The sequence below is a fragment of the Ictidomys tridecemlineatus genome, chromosome 5, assembly GCF_052094955.1.
Source record: "Ictidomys tridecemlineatus isolate mIctTri1 chromosome 5, mIctTri1.hap1, whole genome shotgun sequence".
In the NCBI taxonomy this organism is placed as follows: domain Eukaryota; kingdom Metazoa; phylum Chordata; class Mammalia; order Rodentia; family Sciuridae; genus Ictidomys; species Ictidomys tridecemlineatus.
The window spans coordinates 176,920,917-176,942,062 of record NC_135481.1 but is presented as its reverse complement, the minus strand read 5'-3'; the positions used below and the strand labels follow the sequence as shown (position 1 = coordinate 176,942,062).

Sequence of the window (21,146 nt, the reverse complement as noted above, 5' to 3'; positions counted from 1 at the left end):
TGGGGCTGCCCTGGGGAGGGGCTCCCAGGCTCCCTTGGGCGCACCATGGCTGCAGAGTCACCCTCGAACCCAAGACCTTCAGGGAGCTGTGTCCTTACTGTGGGTGTGACAGGTGGCGGGTGTGAGGACCTGTGCTGTGTCTGCTCTGCCCTGCGGGCCCCAGGCTTCCCGCTGCACCAGCCCCTGCCCTGCCTTTCCCTGCCTGCCACCTTCTGCCTGGGCCACTTGGCGTCTCTGGGACCCTCCCGACTTTGGCATATGGTCATGGCACACCCATCCTGCATGACGGTCACCCCATCCGCTCAGGGCCTGGGCTTTGGAAACTCACAGGCTTTTCTTCGTTTTTGGAGGAAACTCCCTTTTCTTGAAGAGCTGAGAACAGAGCTCAGACCCCCCCGCCCCAGGCCCCAGGAGCCAGGACCACGGGCTTCATTTAAATAGCTGGACACAGCCCCCGCCTCCCAGAACCCGGTAGGTCAGCGACTACGGAGCAGACTCCTCCTCCAGCAGGAAGCATCTTTATTGTAGAGAGAAGTCCACGGTGATTCAGCCGTTCTTGACCTGGAGGTCCTGAGCATGCGTGGTTGAGGGCAGGGACTGGTCCTGGGTCAGAACCGGCTACTCTGGAATGGTCAGCAGCAGGTAGTTCTGTGAACAGAAACAGAGTTGCACTCCCCATTCATCCTCGATGCCCATAAAACCCACTCTCCCTGAGGCTGTTCTAGAGAGGAACTGCACCCTGTCCCAAGAACACTCCAAGAAGAAAGAGTCAGAGACCAGGTGGACAAAGAGGATTGAGCAGAGGAGAAGGAGTCTCAGAGATGCTTGCGAGCAAGGAACAGACCAGACTTGGGGGCTTTTCCTGAGATACATTGACTGAGTGAATGGCAATGAAGGAATGAGGGGTGGTCAGGCCTGCCATGCAAGGATGTGAGGTTGTGCACTGCTCAACTCCTGGTGGCACTCGTCATGTAAACTATAGCCCTGTTCTGGGGGCACCTGAGTTCTAGGGAGGTGGGTAGTCCTGGCTAAGGTAACAATAGGTGAGTTCAGATGAGCCCCTTGGACTCCAGCTCTGCTGTGCTGGGCAAGTTTTCTCATTTTCTCTGCCTCTCTGAGCCTTTAGTTCCCTCTGAGATAAAAATGACTTTGTGGAGCTGATTGTGAGAGTCCTGCATGTGTGGAAGGCGTTGAGCTCTTCAGCCCTGTGGTCTGGCTTCCTGAAGGACTCTGTAGGCCTGAGGAACCTCGGTCTCCTCATCTGTAATGGGGCCTAGCGTCCAGGACAGCTGTGACAGGTGGTTAAGGAAAGGGAGGCAAAGGGCTGGGCCCACGCAGGCGCATCCTCCAACTGAGCCTCCGCCTCTGCGGGTGAGCGGGAGCCTCTGACCCCCACCTCCCCTGCAAAGGGCTCCCTCTGCACCTACCTCGGAGAGGTCCATGTGGGCCTGGTTGAAGGAGAGGCCCTTGACATTGGGCAGCGGGAGGCTGTGTCCTCTGAGCTGCGCTACAAGAGGGGAGCGGGGAGGGTGCTGGGGGGTGAGCGGGGCCAGGCCAGAGGACTCTGCCTGCTCCCCTGGGAAGGCTCTGGAAAATGACCTTCCACAAGGCCGCTCCCTGGGAAAACGCTGCCCAACCTTAATGCCGGCCCTCAGGGGAGAGCCGACCTCCGCCCTCCCGCCTATGCCCAGCCTCTCCACCCAACGGGGCCTGAAGAGGGGGGCAGTACTGAACCCCGGGCCTTGACCTTCCCCATGGCAGATGGTCCCTGGAAGGAGAGGAGCACAGAGTGAGGCTCCAGGTCGCAGAGGAAGGGAGGTGAGCAGTGGATTCCGAGTTGTGAGCTCTTCCCGTGACTTCCTACCCTGCCTTCCCGAGTTCAAATTTCAACCAGCACAACTAGGTCCCCGTGTGTCCCAACAGCTCTGCCCGCAGTCTCCAGTGAGTAATTCGCCCTCGTTGGAAACTGTGAAACCCCCCTCCTCCTGCAACCTGGGGCCATCTCCATACCAGAAAACCAGGCTCCCCTGCAGGACGGAGAGACTTGCTGCTCCAGGTTGGCCTCCGGCCTCTGTCATTGTGAGCCACGCCCCCACCCCCCAACCTTCTGGGGATTGAACCCAGGGTCCTGGGGCACTTGGCAGGCACTGCCTCGGTGCCACGGCCCAGCCCAAGGTCTGTTTGGCAGCAGCTAGTTAAGGAATGGTGGATCTGTTGAGGCTTCTCAGGAGCCCTCCAGGGAGGCGCACTGCTCTTCAGCTGTGGGAAAACTGTGCTGGAAATACCCAGCTCCTAAAAAATGCCCTCCTGCTGAGTCTCCTATTTGGGCTGCTTCTTGCAGGTGAATTTTTTGGTTTATTCCAACTTTTTTCTAATCCTGTTTTTGAGCCATTCTGTTTCTACTGACATTTCAGCATTTTTTAGGAGCTCCTGATTGGATTCTGCTAATAGGATGATATCCATCAAATATATAAGTGTATTCATGAATATACTTATCTACCCAGAGTCCTGAAGGCAAGTTTTTGGTAAACGTGGAGAACTGGGCAGTTTTCAGTTTCAGTTTCTGTGAATTAGCCACTCGGCCAGTTGGTTTTTGCAAACTTCCTTAGACTTGACCTTGAGGCCTGGCTTGGGCTCCCCGACTCCTCTTTCCGGGCTGAGCAGCCCTTAGCCAGCCCCACCCACACTGTCACCTGGCCCCAGGGAAGGAGAGTGTAACCCCCCCCACCCCCCCCAGCTGTGTCCTTCTGGCACCGACAGGTGGGGGTGGGATGGAGGAAGAGTGACAGGTGCGTGTCTTCCTTCTGTCCTCACCATGCAGACGCCTCTCCACAGTCCCTTGGCCCCAGCCTCCAGGCTGCCCAGCTTGGTCCTTTCCCTGTGTGGAGGCCAGATGGCCCTCCTGCCGATTCTCCTATTTGGGCTGCTTCTTGCAGGCAGCCCTCCGGATTCCTCAGTGGCCTTGGCCCTGGCCTCCCCTTGCAGGGAGGCTGCAGTACGAAGAGCACCCCTTTCCCCAGCAGCTGCGCCCCTGTTCACCTGGCACCTGGCTGCCTCTCTGGGTCTTCCCTTGCCACCCTCCTCTGCCTTCAATTAGTCTCCTTCTCAGAGACCAATTGAATCACTTCATGCCCAGCTTCCCTGGCCCCGTAGGTCTCAGTCTGGCTGGCATTGGAGCCCACCTGCTTCTTTACCCTGTGTCCTAAGAGGAGTCACAGCACAAGGACTCCTGTCGGGGAAGCCAGAAACCAGGGTTCTGGAATCAACTCTGCCAGAGACTTGCCATGTGACCTTGGGTCAGTCACTTAACCTCTCTGGACCTGGTGGGATGGTTCCATCCGAAAGATGAAGAGCCAGGGGGTGAGTAGATTCAGTCTGTTTATCCTACATGAGTGTCTTCGGGGCGTGAGGCTGCGGGCAGAGTGCTGGGCTGCATGGGAGACCTGGGGGCTCTGCTCTCAGGCAGCTCACTCTCTGGTTGGGACACAGACACTTAAGTAATCACATGGCGAATGGTGACTGTCCCGCCCACTGCAGGGGAGGCTGAGGCCAGGAGGCCAAGTGCATCTCTGTAGGATTGAGCCCCAGCTGCACTCGGTCTTCCCGGCTCACTTCCCCAGGATACCGCCGGTTACGGTGGCGAGTGCTGCTGCCCACGGGTGGAAGTTTGAACGCTGGAGAGGGACGCGAAGGCAGGCGTCACAGAGACCATGTCACAGATCATTCCTGCCTTCTGTCCAGGAACGGGGCTGACCTACGGGAACGGACCCACTTTCTGGTGGAAAATGAGCCACTGAACCAAGGAGGGGACTGGGAGTGTATAGGCTGTGGGTGGCTTAGTGGGCGTGTCACTCAGGAACTTGAGTCCTTGGGCTGGGGGTGGGGGGCCAGCACTTGGAGAGGGTCAGTGTTTTCTGGAGACTGTCACCGGCAGCACCGGGAGGGCTCCTCCTGGGAGCGGGGAAGGCCGTCAAGGTGGCCCCCCCACCTCCTCCCCCGGGTCTCACTGTCTCGGGTTTTTATTTGTATTTTCTCACATCACACAGGGTGGATTTACAAAGTAGTGACACAGACTTCTCCCGGGAGGGAGAGGAGGGCTACGGCTGGTGTCCTGGTGGCCCTAGGAGTGGGGTGCCCTGCCCCTCTTAGGCTTCCTGGTCTTTCTTGGTTCTCCCGCCTCCTCCCCTTACCGCTCTCCTTCCTGCGTGTGACCAGGCCCAGGAGGCGTCAGTGGGTGGCTAAAAGGTGAGGAGCAAATGGACTGGGGCAGGGTCCAGAGGAGACATCAATTAACAGACTTGTCAGCTCCCAGAGGGAGGGACAATCCCTGGGACAGGTCACCTTGGCGACAGTTGGAGCAGGGCCAGGTGGGGAGGGCTCTGAGGCTCTGACAGTTCAGTCTCCCGGGCCCCACGCGGCCTTCCGCACTGCTGCTGGACAGGCTTTCCCGCTTCACCCAGACCAGCCTTGCCCCCGGGCCTGCTGTGGGGGAGCCCCAGGGAGGCCGTGGTGCTCTGGCAGAGCTTGAATTTCTTGCCAGACAAGCCCCCAGTGGCGAGGCCTGGGAGAAGGGAGTGAGAAAGAGCCAGACGCCGCCCGCTCTCACCTCTCCCCGAACAACCCTCTCCCGGGGCTGAGCACAGACCCCCGCCCCAAGTTCAGATTCCCCGTGTCCAACTGACCCGCTCACCCAGTCGGCTCTCAGGACAGCCCCGACAGCCCGGCCCCTCCTGAGAGCAGGGAAGTGGCCCTTTGGAGGTGCAGTCTCTTCCCTGAGTAAAAGGCCCAGATGGCCCCTGACCCCTGACCCCTGACCCCTGGCCCGTCTTTTCGTGCTAACAAGTGTCCTGCGTTGGGGTGAAGGTGAAGCGCAGCCTCCGCATCTCTCGGGTCAGGATCCCTGCCCTGTGCGCGGTCACCGACGAGCCACCCCTTCCTGTGGCCTCCCCGAGGCCCACCTGGTGCTCTGCGGGCTGCCTCCCCTCCAGGCCCTTCCTCCGAACGCCAGCCTCCCCTCCCGAGCAGCAGTGCCCCCTCCACCCCCAGCTGCCCTCACACGGCCACCGGGCAGGACAAGAGGGCACTTGCCCGTCACACCAGGTCCAGCGTCTGCCCTGCCGCCTGCCTTCCCTGACACAGTTCTCAGCCCACCTGGGGACAAGGCCCTTTGGACTTGTTGGGAGCTGCTCCAAGCCACGTGACATGTGGCATGGCGGAGAGGGGCTTACCGTTGTGATGGGGCAGGAACCTCCTCTTCAGGAACCGAGAGAGAGAAGCCCGCAGCTGCTCCTCCTGCAGCAGAGCAAGGGGACAGGAAGGTCACCTCCAGGAACGTCCCCCCGGCTGGGCTGGGACGAAGGACCCAGTGCACAGATGCCCATGGGGACAACATGGAGATAGCACTTTTGAAGGACCTTGGGGCTAGCTGGCCAGACTGGTGAAGGGACTGGGGGACACGAAGGGCCTCAGAAAGAGACAGCCTCCCCCTGTGGACTCTCTTGGTCTGTGGAGCCCAGGGCCAAAGCCTCACAGGTGCCACTGGGGACAACGAGGGAGCTCTCTAAGGCTGAGAGGTGCCAGTAATGTCACACGTGGAGCTGCCACCTCCTGTCACTGGGGACGTGCTGAGGGGGCCATGACCAGGATGGTCCCAACCCAGCGGACAGGTTGGGGAGGCCCCTCCTCCTCATCGCCCTCCTCCTATCCCCCGGGAGGTGGTCACAGGAGGTAGGTGGTGTCTGTGACGCGGGTGGCACGGACAGCGCGTGGCTTGTCTGACCAGATGCATGGCAGCCTGGCCTGAGGACTGCCCCTGGGGTGTCACAGAAGTCCCTGACCCGGGCACATGACCCTCAGGACCTCCAGCCCTGGGACTCTGTGAGGTAGAGATGGAGGGAGGAAGGCCCAAGGTGGCGCAGGTGGTGACATTCGTCGTGTTGGCCGGGTCGCGCTCTGGCTGGCTGGAGTTAAGGACCACATGCCAAGAACTGTTTTCTCCTCCCACATTTCCTCACACTCAAAGCCAAGACTGAAGGGCTGTCCCCGCTGGCCCGGGGACACGGAGGAGGCTGAGAACAGAGCGTGCCCCTGGCCCTGCACAGGCACCTGGCCCTGGGACCTGAAGAGGCCTCCCCTCCTCCTCCCTTGTGAGCAGGGGGCTCAGGCCAGCCCCTGCAGCGGGGAGCCCTGCGCGGCTGTCCTCAACATGCAGGGGATGAGGTGCCCGTGGAAAACCTGGCTCTGGACACCGCTCTTCCCCACATCGGCTCCACTGAGAGGTCCCTTTAGTGCCACCTTCAAACACACCCATGACTGACTGCTGCCCTCCACGCCACCACCTCCTCACTCAGGGCCTCTCCAGTGCTGGGCTGCTCCTCCTGCCAGCCTTCTTCCTGGCCTCCAGCCTCTACCTGGCCCTCCAGTCTGAGCCTCCTCTGCTTGGACACTCCCTTCCATAGCTCTTGGCTCACTCAGAGGACCGGCCACCCCTGCTGTGAGCCTGCCCCTGCCCCCTCTCTGACCTCCTTCACTATCCCTGCAACAGCCACCTGTCCATCAGGCACGCCTGGCCGGGGGCCTGGGTCCACTTCTTCCCAACAGCCCCAGTCTCCCCACTTCTCCTCTGGGTCTCAGCTTGTCAACGAGGCCTTCGCAGACCCTCCTTTTCAGTCTGACCCCAACGCACATGCCTGATCCCCTGTCCCCTGCCCCCGTGTTGCCTGTGGCCTATGAGTGCTCTATAATGTGCCCTACTGCGGCTCCTGGGGAGTGTGGCCTCACCCGATGACGCAGGCCTTCCTCAGGGCAGGGACCTCCTCGCTGCTCCCCAACACATCCCTGAGCAGGGCCGGGCAGAGTCGGTGCTCGGTTAGTGTTGGCTCAGTGTGAGGAGGAGGGTAAGGGGCAAGTTGAAGCCCAGAGGCTTCTCCCTGCCACCCAGTGGGAGAGGAGATGGGTCAGGAAGCGAATGAGCCTTTCCACCCCGCGGCACCAGTGGCTTGGGACCTTGGGTTTGTCCAGCGCTGGGTCCTTTGAGACCACAGGGAGGCCAGGGCTATGGGAAGGGACTCACCTGCTTCTTGAGAACAGCCGGGTAAGGGCCCAGGGTGACCACGGCACTACCAGAGGAAAGAGGTCCGTCTCTCAGGTCAGGGCGGCTGGCGGGGCTGGCGGGGTGGACACAGTGCCCCCCCTCCCCCCATGCTGACAGCAGGTGGGACTGTGCCCACAACCACACCCTCCCCCTCCACTCTTGCTGTCGGCTGTCTTGTTTTGTTTTTTTTTTTCCCAGAACATTCCAAACAAAAAACGTTACCTGTTTGGAGAGAACTGGAGTTTTAATTTCTGGTTTGTGGAGGAAAATGTAGCCGTTGACAGGAGTTTCTAGGAGGAATTGGGAGAATGAGGTTGTGAGGGGAGTGGGATTTGCGTTCCAGGCAGGGAACCGTCCGTGCTCCTGGGCCCTGCCAAGGGAGAGGCTGGGGCTGGCTGCGGGGGTGGTGGGGTGGTGGGGGGGAGCCTTTCTTTGCGGTGACTGTCACCGGTTCCAGCACCTGGCTTTGGAAGCAGAGAGCCCAGGGCTGTGAGGAGGCCCCTCCAGATTCACCTTTCAAAAATGGACTTTTTGCACGTGCCAGACGTGGCCAGCTTCTGGGCCACGGAATTGTACAACAGGCTCCAGGGACCCCAAGGACTCACGGACCCCTGGCCTCTTATCTGAGGCAGCTTCCCTGTGTCCAGGTCTGTTAAATGGGAAGTGGTCACCTCAGGGGAACAGAACTAAGAGACAACCAGGGGCTGTCTGTCCCCCAGGCCCCCAGGCTGCCCATCCCCCAGGCCCCTAGGCTGCCCTCTCCAGCCTGGCTGGCCCTGGGGCATGGAGGACCCGGCCTCCTCCTGGCCTCCTAATGCCTTGACGTCCAGGGAGAGGGTGCAGGGACCTTGGTCACCCAGCAGGAGTGCAGAGCCGAGGGATGGGGACATGACCCTTCAGTTCTGAGGACACCCGTGGGCAGCCCTGGGGTGGGCTCGGGAGCAGGTGCTAGTGGGCTTCAGTCCTGGCAGTGGGCACGGTGGCCTGAGTGTGACTGAAGTCAGCTGATGACACGGTGGTGAGCTCTGCCCTGCCCTCCTGTTACCCTGCCCACGGTCAGTGGGCCCAGGACCCCCGAACAACCACCTTCGAGCCTCACTCACCCAGGAAATGGAGCTGGAGGTGCTGTTGGGCCCCAGCAGTACCAGGGAGCCCGGCTGGGTGACCGTAGCTGTATGGCCGATCAGGTGGACAGTGGGAGGATCCGGAGTGTTGATGGTCAGTCCCACGCTCCCTCTGGACCCATCAGAAGCCTGAAGGAAGTTAGAGCAGAAGTGTGAGGCCGTGGCCGGGAGATGGTCCCTAGGCTCAGCTCAGAGAAAGGGAACAAGACCACCCAGGAGGCAGCGCGTCTGGGTTTTCATTCTAGCTCTGTAGTAGCTTGCTGTGAGACCTTGGAGAGGTTGCTTATCCTCTCTGAACTTTTCAGAGGTGGGATTACATCCTCTTTGTCCTGTTCATACTTAAGGTAAGAATATAAGTTTTGGCACCAGAGTTCCAGTCCCAACACTTGCAAGCTGTGTGACCTGAGGCAAGTTTCTTAATCTCTCTGTGCACCTATCCCATAAAGCTGGGAGGGATTGAAGGAGCGTTTTCAGTTCCCTCCCCTAAGTGCCCTCCCTAAGTGCCTCGATGCCACATTCCAAAAGCCTTTGAAGAGGGCACTGAGCTTGGACTTGGGGGCCAGAGGCTGGTTTCAAATCCTGGTTCTGCCATCTGCTTCGCAACGTGAGGTGACAATGACTTCCCTGGTTGAGCCTCTGGAGGGGGGACCTGACCCGGTGGAGGGCCGCACACAGCCCTGCCCAGCGGGTGGGGCTCCTCAAGGTCACGGTCACCTGTGCTGGCAGCACCCTCAGGTGTGCATTTGCTGTCCCTCGTTTCCTCCCCAGGCCTGGGGAGGCAGGTCAGGGATGTCTGGAGTCTCCAGGGGGAGCCCTGGCCAGATGGAGCCCGCCCAGTCCCGCCCTGTTCCAGAACCTTCCCTGACACCGGCCAGAGCGCTGGGGGAGCTGGCAGTGCCCCTACCGTGGGCCCGGGCTCCAGCTCTCCCGGGGACAGCAGCTGGACCAGGTCAGCAGCCTGGAAAAAGGACAGAGTGTGTGCGCGTGTCCTGCAGCCCTGGGGACAGGGACGCCGCCTGCTCTCTGGCTGGTCTCCGCAGGACAGGGGCCCCGCGCCCAGCGTCTCTGCAGGCTCCGTCTGGAAACTTCACGTTTCCTTGTTTCCACGGTTTTTCTCTCAGCTGATTCTGAGAACTCCTACCTGGCGACATGGAGAGACCGTCACGGGGACCACGTCACTCAGCACGGGTTCCCGGACGACCTCCTGGGTCGCTTTGCCTCGTACAAGCCATAAATGGGGACACCCCCACCCCAGGGGACTTTCTCATCAGGCCACGTGGGAACACGGTGCTAATCAGGAGAACGTCCGAGTCACATGGGAACCTGCTGGCCACATGCACTGCCTCCTGGTCCCACCTGAGGTCACAGGTCCTCCTTAGCACACTCCTTTCTGCCACACCCACCCCGACCTGCTGTATGTGGCCACGACATCCACGTCAACGGCACTTTCCCCCCATCACAAGTGGCGCTGCAAAGAGTACCCCGGCACACCGACCCCCGTCCACGGGCACAAGAACTTCTGCAGACAAGGGTCACGGGCTTCCACCTAATGCCTCAGGGCTCCACACCTCTGTGGGACAGAGGGACAGGAGGGGACAGCAGGGCGAGGCAGGAGACCTGGCTCTAGTCCAGATGTGACCTGCTGGATGACCTTAAACATATAACTTGCCCTATCTGGGTCTTGGTTTGTACACACTATTTTACATACAAATATATATATATATATATATATATATATATATATATATATATATTTATTAATTTATTTTTGCATGAACCAGATTCATGGTGTGAAATTTTCCACTTTGCGTATATATAACCTTATATAAACGTGTACATATATAAAGTTAGAATATGACCAGTGTTTTGGTGGGAATGGAAGTGGTCAAGAAGGTGCTCTCTGAGCAGATGACGTTTGAACTGAGACCAACAGTGGAGAGAGTGTCCCAGGCAGAGAACAGTAGGTGCAAAGGCCCTGAGGTAGGAACCAGTTCAGCCTGTGTGTCTGGAATGGTGGGGGGTGAGAAGACCAGGCTAGAGAGAGGGACAGGGGTCAGATGGCACAGTACCCTGGAACTGCAGGAAGGAGCCTTTATTCTGGGTGTAATGAGCTGCTTCTGGGTGGATCCATCTGTGTTTCTTGCTCATTTGATCCCCATCCACCCTGGGAACTGGCTTTTCTTGGGGACCTTTGAGTATGTGCTTCCTTGCTCTCTCTAGGTCACTTCTCGGAGATACCGTCACACACTGTGCTGTTCACGGTGGCCCTTTGGCTATCACTAGCCACTGACTACCCCAGTGCCCTGCTTATTTTAAATAAAATAAGCTGTTTGTGTACCACGAGGCCCTGAGCTCTGTAGGGGCAGGGACGCCGTGCGCATGGGACCCGGGACACAGTGGGCCTTCAACAAACATTTGCTGAGTGCTGCGGATGAAGAGGGGCAGTAAGGGCTGTGAACAGTGACGTCTCGGGCGAGGGGCTTCCGTGCGGGGTTCTGAGGCCGAGATAGGAGTCCCCAGGTGAGGCCCAGGGCACGGGTGACTTATGTGGGCCCAGGACAGCACTTCGCCACTGGGCCTTAGTTTCTTCCTGTGAAACATAGAGCGGTGAAGGCCCTTCCGCCCCACCCTGGAGCACTCACTGCGGGGTCCTGGGGGGCCACGTGGACTTCCCTGCTCCCGTAGAGGCAGGACAGGATGTCGTTGTAGAGCTCCGTCTGAAAGACCAGGTCGGCCATGCTGCCTGGGGCTAATGGTGGGAGGGGTCGCGGGGCCAGGTGGTCAGGCCTTGGGGCCCTCTGGGCTGGGCCACAGGGGGTCACAAGCTTCAGAGAGAAGAAGGAAGGGGACATTGAGCGGAGCAGCTCCCGGCTGCAGCTGACTGCCAAGGACCTGCCTGGGCTTTGATCCAGGGGCCTGGCTCCCCGCGTCCCCCGGTTTGATCCCACCCTTTTCTCTGTGCCTTTGTCAGAAGGGCCCCGTGGGACCCAGGCAGATTCCGCATCCTGCCACCTCCTGTGTCCCAAGGAGCAGGGGACAGAGCGGGCCAGACACTGCGGTTCCCCAGGTGGAGGGACGTCCCGGGTGGGAGTGCTGGGACAGAGCTGAGCCCCCTCGCTGGCCAGGCGGCCCTGGGTGAGCTCCGGCCACGGGCCTCCTCCTCCCTTCCCCCTCCTCCTCCTCCCTTCCCCCTCCTCCTTGTCCATCTCCCCTGGACCAGCGGACGTCCCCAGAGGGTCTGCTGGCCGAGGGCCGCTCACCTGGACTCTCATCAGGATGGCCTCCTCCCTGAACTCCGTGGTGGTGACGTAGTATTGGACGTCCTCTGGGCCCGAGATGGCCGGGGCTAGGTGGACACAGAACCAGGGCTCAGCCCATGGCAGGGGAGGGGTGGGGGGCAGGAGAAAGGTCCCCCCGACCCCCAGCCCTGAGTCGGCTGCGCTTGTGCATCTCAGAACAAAGTGAGCGACAGCTTCGTGCAGGATTTTGGGTCACCCAGCCCTGCTCTGTGGGCCCCTTGAATCAGACAGGGAAACAGGGGCTCAGAGGGTCAAGGACTGTCAAGGTCACAAGTGACATGGCCCCTTCCCCCCACTAGAAAGCAGGGTCCCTGCGGGAGGTCTGCCTTGTCCCAGTCGCATTCCCAGAGCCTGGAACAGTGCCTGGCGCCCGGCGGGGGAGTGGACGCCTCTGCCCTGAGCAGCAGTGACCTACGGAGGACGATGGTCAGTAGGTCTTCCAGCAGGGAGCTGAGCAGGGCCGTGGCCAGGGGGCACACCTGGGGGACGACACGGTCCTCCTTAGCATGGGGTCAGGTCGGCGTGCTCCCTTGGTGCGGGCCGGAGGCAGGGCGGGAGGGCCACTCACCATCTTCTGCAGCAGGAAGGGCAGGGAGTGGTCCAGGACGCCGGCCACCAACTCCAGAGGTTTGTCCACCAGGAGGGCGTCTGTCCTAGGGGAAGGGGACAGCTGTGGGACCCGACACACTGTGCAAGGGCAGGTGTGGGTCAGAGAGGGGAGGCCCGGGCTGGGCTGAGGGGCCCCTGCTGGCCTGGGTGGCTTGGCCTCTCCCTTCCCTGGTGCTGTCCCCCCTCCTCTCCTCTCCTGTCCTCTCTCCCCTCTTTGCGGTCTGCTGGTCCCCCCCTTCTCTCCCGCCAACTCTACTTTCTCCTGATTCTCTTCCCTTCTGTCTTTGGTAGCGTCCATGGCACAGAGCTCTAGCTGGCCGCAGAGGCCACGGAAGGCCTCCCGGAGGACATCTGCACGGGTGCGTCCCCATGAGATCGACAGGCAGCGTCACCTCCCGGGCAGCTCCTGCGCTGGGTGGGCCTGTGGCTGACCCCCTCCCCACGCCGCCCCGCTGGCGGGTGCTGGGGGCACCTCATTTTCTGGTGGGGAACCCGAGACCCGGAGCGGGGCAGCCTGGGCAGGTCCTCCTGTAGGAAGGGACCAGGCGGAGGTCTGAGCCTGCCCGAGTGGCGGCTCTCAGCCATGACATCCGGTGTGGAGGCAGGAGATGGGGACAGGTGGCCTGTCAGCCTGGGGCCTTGGAGATGACCCTGTCCCTGGTGCCCTGGGCTCTCTAGACCCTAGGGAGAGGCAGCAGTCCCAGCCCTGGTCTCTGAGGTCGGTCAGCTCGGGAGGGAGGAGTGGGCCCGGGCTCTGCCACTCACTGGCCCAGGATCTCCACGCTCAGGCTCCCGGGAGGGGTGTGGCACTCTTCCAAGGCCACCGTGGTCCTGTTCCCCGTCTGCTCCAGCCGCACCCCCATGCGAATGTTCTTGATGACTTTGAGCCGCAGGATCCTGGAGGGACGGCGTGTGGGACAGGCTCTAACCCGGCCCGAGGTCGAGGCAGGACGTCACAGCTGGCCCCACGGTTGCCCGGAGGACTCAGATTGAAAATCAGGAGAGCTCCTTAAAACAGGGACAACGGGGGGACCTGGCGGTACCCTCACGGGGGACCCACACCTGGAGCTGAGGGTGGCCTTGGGGTGGGCCTCAGGCTCCCCTGCTGAGGACAGCCCCCACCAGGACGATGGTCACTCAGCACGTTGACGGCGCCACCCGACAAGGGGAAGGAAGATATTTTACAAGGAAAAGTGGGGGTGGACGTGTAGCTGAAGGGCATCGATGAGTTTTCCCGCTTCCTGGGCAAAAGTGGTCCACGGGCTGCTCTGTGGCATTTCTGAGTTTTGCAGATGAACACTCAGTACCGCTTAGTGCAGGGAGCCCGGTGCCCATTTCACAGATGAGGAAACTGAGGCCAGGGAGCAGACCTGTCCGGTCAGTTGCCCAGCCCAGGAGTGCCAGCCTCCAAGTGAGCGCGTATTAGACCCTCCTCAGGCCACGCTGTTAGGGCCCTGAGCTGCCCAGGTGCCCAGAGTGGGTGTGTGTCCCCCAGCATGGAGTCAGAAGGCTGGATGATTCGTTGTGTGATCCAGGCAAGTCCCTTTCCCACTCTGTGCTTCATTTTTCCCACCAGCAAAATGGCTTTCAAATGTGCACAGATAGAAAGGACTATCAGGGTCCTTGTGGTGACACGTGGCCTGTGGCTTTGGTTGGCGTCCTGGCAGTGCAGGTCTGGGTGGTGAGGAAGCCCACGTGTACTTACCCCTGGAGCGAGAGGTACAGTTTGCAGCGCAGCGTGACCTGCAGCAGGCTGTCACTTAGGATTTGCAGGGTGACCTCGGGTCCTCTGGCATCTTCTATGACCAACCTGGAGAGGCACAGGGTGCTGGTGAGGCTTGTGGGTGTGTGTATCTGAATGGGTGGGAACAGGGGCAGACCCCAGGAGAAGCTGGGGCGACAAGCCCTTCCGGTCACCCCAGCCTGGCTGAGAAACACGGGGCTCTAATCACAGTCTCCAAGCCCTGAAGACGGGACAAGCCTCTTCCCTTGTCTGGGCCTCAGTGTCCACCTCTGTGAAATGGGGGGAGACGTGGAGGGGCCGTCTTGTCATGTTTCACCTGTCTGAACTCAAATATGGGCCTCTGGGGTTGGGGACAAGGCTTGGGGTAGAGCATTTGCCTGGCATGTGCAAGGCCCAGGGTTGGGTCCCCAGCCTCGATAAAACAAAACAAACAGCCACACCAAATCAGAAAACAAGACCACAAAGGCAGGCTCTGGAAAAGAAGAGCAAAGAGAGTCTGGCAGCTGCAAGTTCAAACGGGAGGAAACCCTGGCCTCCAGCAGGGAACTTTCTGGAAGGTTCCAGAATGCCTTGGAATCCGTGCAGCTTTCCTGCCGCTCTCCGAAGCCACGCCCTGGTGGGGCGGGCAGGAGAGGCACTGTGAATGCACAGGCCAGGGTGACCGCAGCCGACCAGGGCCTTGGCCAGGCTGGGGCCCTGTGGGCCACACCTCCTCCCGCCAGCAGTGCCCTGGCCTTTCACCTCACCCCACCCCCGAAAACGTCCTCTGAGTCGTCTGCTGTCTTAGGGTTTGGCCTGCTGTCCGAGGCGCTCATGCTGGGGACCGATGTGGGGGGAGCCCTGCCCTGTGCGCAGGCACTTGTCTCACGGGTCCCCATGTCCGTCCTTAATTCTCTGTCTCATTTGTTTTCAGAGCCCAGCAAGGGACATAGTGAGTGGTGGGGCGGCTGGGGACGGACTCGGGGCCATGGCCCTTACCACCCGTGGTTATCCTGGAGGGGCACAGGGTGGCCCAGAGTTCTGCTTTAAGGAGAATCAGTGTCAGGGCTGAATTACGTCCCTGGCTCCCAAATTCATATGTTGAAGTCCTAATCCCTAGAGCCTCAGAATGTGACCTTATTGGGAAACAAGGTCATTGCAGACGTGATCCGTCATCCCACGCTGTCCTGGGGTCGTATAGGCCCCTAATCCACATGACGTGTCCTGGGGTAGGGGGATTCTGGACACACAGACGGCATCCCCGGCGCGCAGAGCAGGGACGGGTGGAGTTCCTACACCCAGCACCAGAGGGCGCCCTAGGTGACAGCAGCCGGGGAGCCAGCCCACAGGGCCGTGACCCCACACTGTATGTACCTGGGCCTCATTTCTAGGCAGACAGTGAGGCTGTTTAGGCGACTCAGCTTGGGGCACTTTGACAAACAGACACAATTGGAAAAGCCAGATTTTTAGAAAAATCCTCTATTTTTTCCCCTTTTCTCTTGGCAGGGTGGGTCTGAGCCACGGCCTCGAGCGGGCCAGACGCGTGCCCTGAGCCACACTCCTGGCCCAGAGAGTCTCGACTGCTAGATGGGGTCAATTTATTTAAAATGTCTTTCAAGACACCACACAGGTTTGTAGAGAAAGGGGACAGGGCGGCCGCCCTGCGGGGCTCAGAGCCTGGCTCAGACCCCACTCCTGCCTTCCCAGGGGGTTTCAGTGGCTTGGAGGGACAGAAGGTCACCCTTGCCTTGTGCTCGGGGCTGCAGAGGCCACAGAGACACCCGGCTGCCCACCTTGTCTCCGCTGGATAGGCGAGAACGGGACGCAGGCCTGTCCCCGGGGCAGGAAAGGCCACAGCAGCCTCAGGCCACTCACCCGCCGGCCTGGAGCAGGTCCGACAGCAGAGGGAGGCTCTTCCCCGAGAGCAGGTCCCCGACCAGCGACAGGTCCAGGCCGCTGCTCTTCTTGGACAGGCTTTTGCTGACAAAGGGCAGGTGGTCCAGGACAGTCGCGCCTTCCCCAGGGGTCCCCGTCACAGGCACCCTGACTACGCGGCTCAGGATCTGCTGCTCTGCAAACAGGTCTGAAATGTCTGTCGACACGGCCTCCTCAGCCTGGGCCTTCCCCCCACTCGTTCACCAGTGCCCCCCCGTGTCACCCAGGCTGCGTCTGAAAGCCTGGGCCCCAGCCATCCTCCTGCCTCTGCCTCCCCAGGAGCCGGGACTCCAGGTGCGTCCCCACTGCTGGTGGCTGACAGGCCCTTATGAGGCACTTCTCAGCAGGGCTCTGGGGACAGCAGCACCCTGGTTCCGACCCCGTGGAGTTTACACTCTAGTCAGGGAGATGACAACATCCCAGCGCTCAGAGAAGTGAGCAAAGTAATTTTTAGCATAAGTGCTACAGACTAAAAGGGAGCGGATGAAGCCTGACAGGCTGAGGGCCTGTTTGGGGCAGAGGGATTAGGAAGGGCCTCGCTGAGGAGGTGACCTTTGAACCGAGGCCTGAAGGAGGTGGGGAGCCCACTGTTGACCATCTGGGGAAGAATGACATAGGCAACGGTGTGTGCAAAGGCCCTGCGGTGGTTATGAGCCTGGTGGGTTTGTGAAATAGAAAGATGGCGAGGCTGGAGGGGTGGGGGGGCACAAGTGGCTCACAGCCAGCGGGGAGGGAGGCACACAGAGGGACAGGGCGACAGGTGCAATGTTATACTTGGATGGGGCCATAGAAGAGGCTCCACCAAGGGACTGGGAGCCCAAAGGAGGGAGAGTCCTGCTGGGAGGATCAGGAGGGATTTCCAGAGGAGGCACAGGAAGAGCTTTGCCTTCTCAGAGGGTCAGAGCTCCCCAGTGAGGAGCGGGCACCCGTTTTGGCAGAAGGGCTGCATAAGAAAGGAAGGAGACGGAGGTCATGGAGAGGAGGGAGAGCTGGGAGATGCGGGACTTTGACTGCGAGGACCAGGAGCTTAGAAATGCTTTCGAAAAGCGCACACCTGTAATCCCAGCAGCTCAGGAGGCTGAGGCCGGAGGATCAGAGTTCAAAGCAGCCTCAGAAAAAGCAAGGCACTAAGCCACTCAGTGAGCCCTGGCTCTAAGTAAAGTACAAACTAGGGCTGGGGATGGGGCTCAGGGGTCGAGGGCCCCTGGGTTCAATCAGGTACCAAAAACAAACAAAAAGTGCTCTTTAGGGCACTGGGGAGCCACACCAAGTGACAGAGCCAGAGAGAGACAGGTCAGCCCCCGGGACCGCAGGTGAGTCCCGTGGCTGGTGGGGAGAAGCTGGGGGGGTGCGGCCCCCTCTCCTGACCCCCACCTCCCGCCACGCACCCTCCACATTCACCTGTCTGCAGCTGATCCTTGCTGACCCGCAGGTAGAGCGGGCTGTGGGCCCTGCCCTGGGCGGGGGGCGGCAGTGCCCAGCACAGCAGGGACGCCCAGAGCAGCCGCATCCTCCTGTCGGACCTGTGGGCGCAGAGCGTGAGGACGTCCAGGTCCCAGCCGGGGACTGGCAGCCCTTTTCCCGGCTCTGCCTCCCCCACCCCGTCCTCCCAGCCCCCTGCCTGCCCAGCTCCCACCCGCGGGACCTGGAACACAGCCTGCGCCTCCCGCCACCATAGCTCTGGCCCGGGCACCCCCCAACTGCAGGCCCTTCCCCTCCTGCAGGCCGGCTTCAAAGTCCGGCTCTGCCATTCCCGTCTGTCTGGCCTGCCCAGGTCCCTTGACTCCTCTCTGCCTCAGTTTTCTCATCTGAAACATGGGGACGATCACAGATTGTTGACGATGTGCAGAAGCACACAGTGAGCGCCCGCAGCTGCCAACATGGCGGCCCGTGGTGAGGGGTCCAAGGGCCCAGGGCTCCCTTCACAGCTGGATGCTTCTGGATTGTGAGGAAGCCAGGGGTGGGGTCCTGATGGAGGTGCCCCGGAGGCTGATGGGGCAGGAGGAGGCACCGGGGCCTTGGAGCCAAGTAGCAGGGAAATCATTCAGGTTTGTGAATCGGCATTTGTACCAGGGCCAACCAGCAGGACTCAGCCCTCCCCAGTTGGCCAAAAGGAGCAGCCGGGCCCCGGAGGCCGCAGGCAGGGCGTTCTGGGGGCAGGAGGACACCACCAGGAAGCCAAGCTCTGGAGCGACACGCAGCCCAGGGAATGCGGCATCTCCAGGCAGGTGTCACGGTGAGCAGGGACCTTGAGGAGGCGCACGGAGGGCCCCAGATGGCTGAGCCACTCCGGGGTGCCTGAGAGAGCTCCAGGACCCAGCCGGCTGCTCCTTGGGGGACCTCGCTCAGCGCAGAGCTCTGCCAGTGTGTGCGTGGCCCGGGTTCAGTCTCCAGGACCCCAACAGACACAAGCAAACCCACAACATGGTGATGAAATTGGGAAGTAGAAATCAATATGCAAATCTTGGTCTGTGAAGTGTGTGGCTGTGGCATTGACTCTCCCTATTTGGTTTCTAGGATGATTTTTTTTTTTTTTTTTGTGGTGCTGGGGATTGGACCCAGCGTCTCTCACATGCTGGGCAAGTGCTCTACCATTGAGCCACACCGCGACACCTGCAGCCCTTTTAAAAATGTTTATTTTGAGGCAGGCTCTTGCTAATTTGCCGAGGCTGGGCTCGAACTTGCAATCCTCCTGCCTCAGCCTCCCAAGTCACTGGGATTGAAGGCATGTGCCACTGCACAGGCTTCCGGGCTGACCTTACACTCAGCCACTGTTCATTCTGCCAGCCAGCGTTGAGTGGGTCTCTGTCAGGCCCTTTTCTCTGTCAGTTCACCACTCCCAGGCCTTGGCCCTGCGCACCCCACGCCCAGCCCTCCCCAGCTCTCCTCCGGAGGCGTCCACACCTGCCCTGACCTCTTGAGTCCTCACTGGGTGCCAAGAACTCTACAGGCCCCATCAAATCACTACGTCCTCATCAAGATGGGATCACTGACGTCCAGACCTATTTTACAGATGAGGAAACTGAGGCTGAGAAAGGAGAAATGGCTTGCTCCTGGGGACAGAGTAAGAGGCAGAGCTGGGACTGAACCTGGCTCTCCTGGCACTAAGAAGCCATGCACCATTTCACCAGGTCTCAGCAGTGTTGGGGAGACCCCGCGTTGGCCTCCTCCTCCTTACCTCTCCCAGGATCCAGGTCTCGGCCTCTGCCTCCAGCTTCCCGGACAACTTTTATAACTGAGCTCTGAAGTGGGGGTGGGCATGTGGACAGGAAGTCCAGCCCCTGGCCAGGCCCTGCCCTTCAGAGGAGCTGTTGGGGGAGGGAGGGTCCTCCTGGCACTGGGTGACAAGGGGCTTCTTGCCAGAACTGATAGGACCCGGCATTGAGGACAGGGGCAGGCTCTGGGCCCCGGGGCCAGCAGCCCCCAGGAGGAAGTGGGCGGGCCGTGCGGTCTGGGACATGGGCCACTTCCCTTTGGATCAACATCAGAGAAACAGGACCAGGGCTGCAGCCCTCCCAGGACAGAGTCATGGAACCCGAGGAGTGAGGAAGCGGGGTGCAGCAGGGATAGGAGAGCGGTGGGGCACAGAGGCGGGGCTGAGGGGCGCCGGTGACCAGCAGCGGGCATCCCCAAGCCTTTTCCGCGTCTGTTGTTCAAGCTACAGTTTTCACTCTGATTCCCAAGGACACGTCTCTGGGTTCAGTCTGTCTCTGATGTCCAGGGGCTGTGTGACTGTGGGCAGGCGACCTTCCTTCCGAGACCCCCTTTCCCTGCCGGGTAATGCACATAGCGAATCTACCTGTGTCCCCTGGGGACGGCGAGGTTCCTGGAGGGAGGTCACGAGGCTATCCCTACGGGGCCTGGCACATGGGAATGGTTAAAAAATGGCTTCACTCCCACTTTACAGATGAGGAAACTGAGACTTGTTCCAGGTCGTGCAGCATGTCTGAGGTCAAGCTGGGGTTTGTGACCGGGGATTTGGTGTCACTACGCCTGACAGCCCCAGGAGCCTCTGACGTGGGGACACTGGCGCCCCCTGCTGACCATCACGGCTGGTGGTGCAGTCCCCAAGGGCAGAGGTGTGTAGGCGGCTTATAGGTGTCCCCTGGGATTAATTCCTTGTTCTTTCTCAACCCAGGGATGCAGCCAGGGCAGGTGTGGGACTCCTGGAGACACCGGGGACAGAGGAGCTGAGGTGGATGGCCACACGAGGCCCACGTTAGCCGGTTCTTTGGCTAATAGCAAAGGCAGTGGCTAAGCTTAGTGTGACTCAGCGCGTCTGCTGGATGGAATCTTGTTCTAGAATCTCAGAGGCCTAAAGTCACGGGCTTCTGGGTTGGAGGATGCTCTAAGAGTTGATGCGTCCCCTGATTCCTGTCGCCTGGGTCTCAACATCACCGTCAGGGGGCGTCTTGCCGCCTGAGAAGGGCCCCCAGGGGACCTGCCCCCTCTGAGTCCCTGGGGAGCGTCCCAGGATGCTCAGGGAAGCGCCTCCTTCAAATCTCACCGTAAAGAAAAGGGGAGGGAAGGATTCCTTGGAGCCCCAAAGGGTTCTCTGCTTCCCCAGTGTCTTCAGAGAGAGGCAGGTTTCCCGGGAGTCTCCTCCATGCGGAGAACCCCTGGGAAGGACGCAGAAGGTGCAGGGCCCCGCTGCTGATTCCCTCTGAACCTCAGTCTGTCGAAGTGGAAGATGGGAAGGTGAACCCCAGGAGGCTGGAACCCAAGAGCCCTCGTTAATGATGATACCAGTTATTACCGTCCAATGTCCTGCTGTGGGTGAGGCCTGGGCTAGGCCCGCCCCACCTCGTCACCAGGGGTCTTGTCTGAGACAGGTCTCTGTGACGCAGGAGGACGTGCGAGTGTCACTTGGTGTTTGCTCTTTGCTCCGGCTGCTGAGACTCAGAAGTGGGGGCGTTCTCTCTCTCCAGGCCCAGGAAGGTGACGGGGCCTGGGAGTCCCCATCTGGGGACTCCTGCCTCGGGGTTCATGGGTGGCTGCTGTGTTCCTTGACCAGACAGAAAAAAGGTCCCTCTCCTGGAGATGCCAGGGTCATTTATCCACCAGCCCCTAGCAAGTCCCAGAGGACGTGGGTGGTCAGACCCCGGGGTCCTTGGCCATGGCTGCTTGGAGAAGGACCCCCACGTCCTGGCTCGGCTGTGGGGTGGCGCTGCTCACCTCTGGGCTGGAATAGAGGCCCCTTCACTGGACCAGACGGGGCCAAAGACAAGAACCCTGTCCCTTCCTCCAGGCCCTTGGCAGCCCCCCGCCTGGGTGGACGGATCTGCTAGGACCCGGGGAGCCAACAAGACCTGTCCAGACCAGGAGACGGACCTCTGCCTCCTTGAGGTTCAAACCCAGATTTA

General features: G+C 60.5%; 1 protein-coding gene across 3 annotated transcripts; it reads right to left on the bottom strand.

Moving 5' to 3' along the window:
- Window positions 1-502: 502 nt before the first annotated feature.
- LOC106145035 (uncharacterized) lies at window positions 503-19,238 on the bottom strand. Of its 3 annotated transcripts, none has more exons than XM_078051628.1 (16): window positions 18,962-19,238; window positions 17,185-17,306; window positions 15,724-15,940; window positions 13,831-13,935; window positions 12,891-13,022; window positions 12,085-12,169; window positions 11,932-11,995; window positions 11,478-11,563; window positions 10,860-11,042; window positions 9,122-9,175; window positions 8,197-8,346; window positions 7,316-7,383; window positions 7,073-7,118; window positions 5,229-5,292; window positions 1,428-1,507; window positions 503-648 (listed from the first exon to the last, which is right to left on the bottom strand). In XM_078051628.1, the coding sequence occupies exons 1-16, from the start codon at window positions 19,042-19,044 to the stop codon at window positions 619-621; spliced, it is 1,569 nt and encodes a 522-aa protein (XP_077907754.1). In that variant the 5' UTR covers window positions 19,045-19,238; the 3' UTR covers window positions 503-618. The 3 variants fall into 3 exon arrangements, with proteins under 3 accessions (XP_077907754.1, XP_077907755.1, XP_077907756.1); XM_078051629.1 differs by having other exon boundaries at window positions 15,724-15,919; XM_078051630.1 differs by lacking the exon at window positions 9,122-9,175.
- Window positions 19,239-21,146: the final 1,908 nt, after the last annotated feature.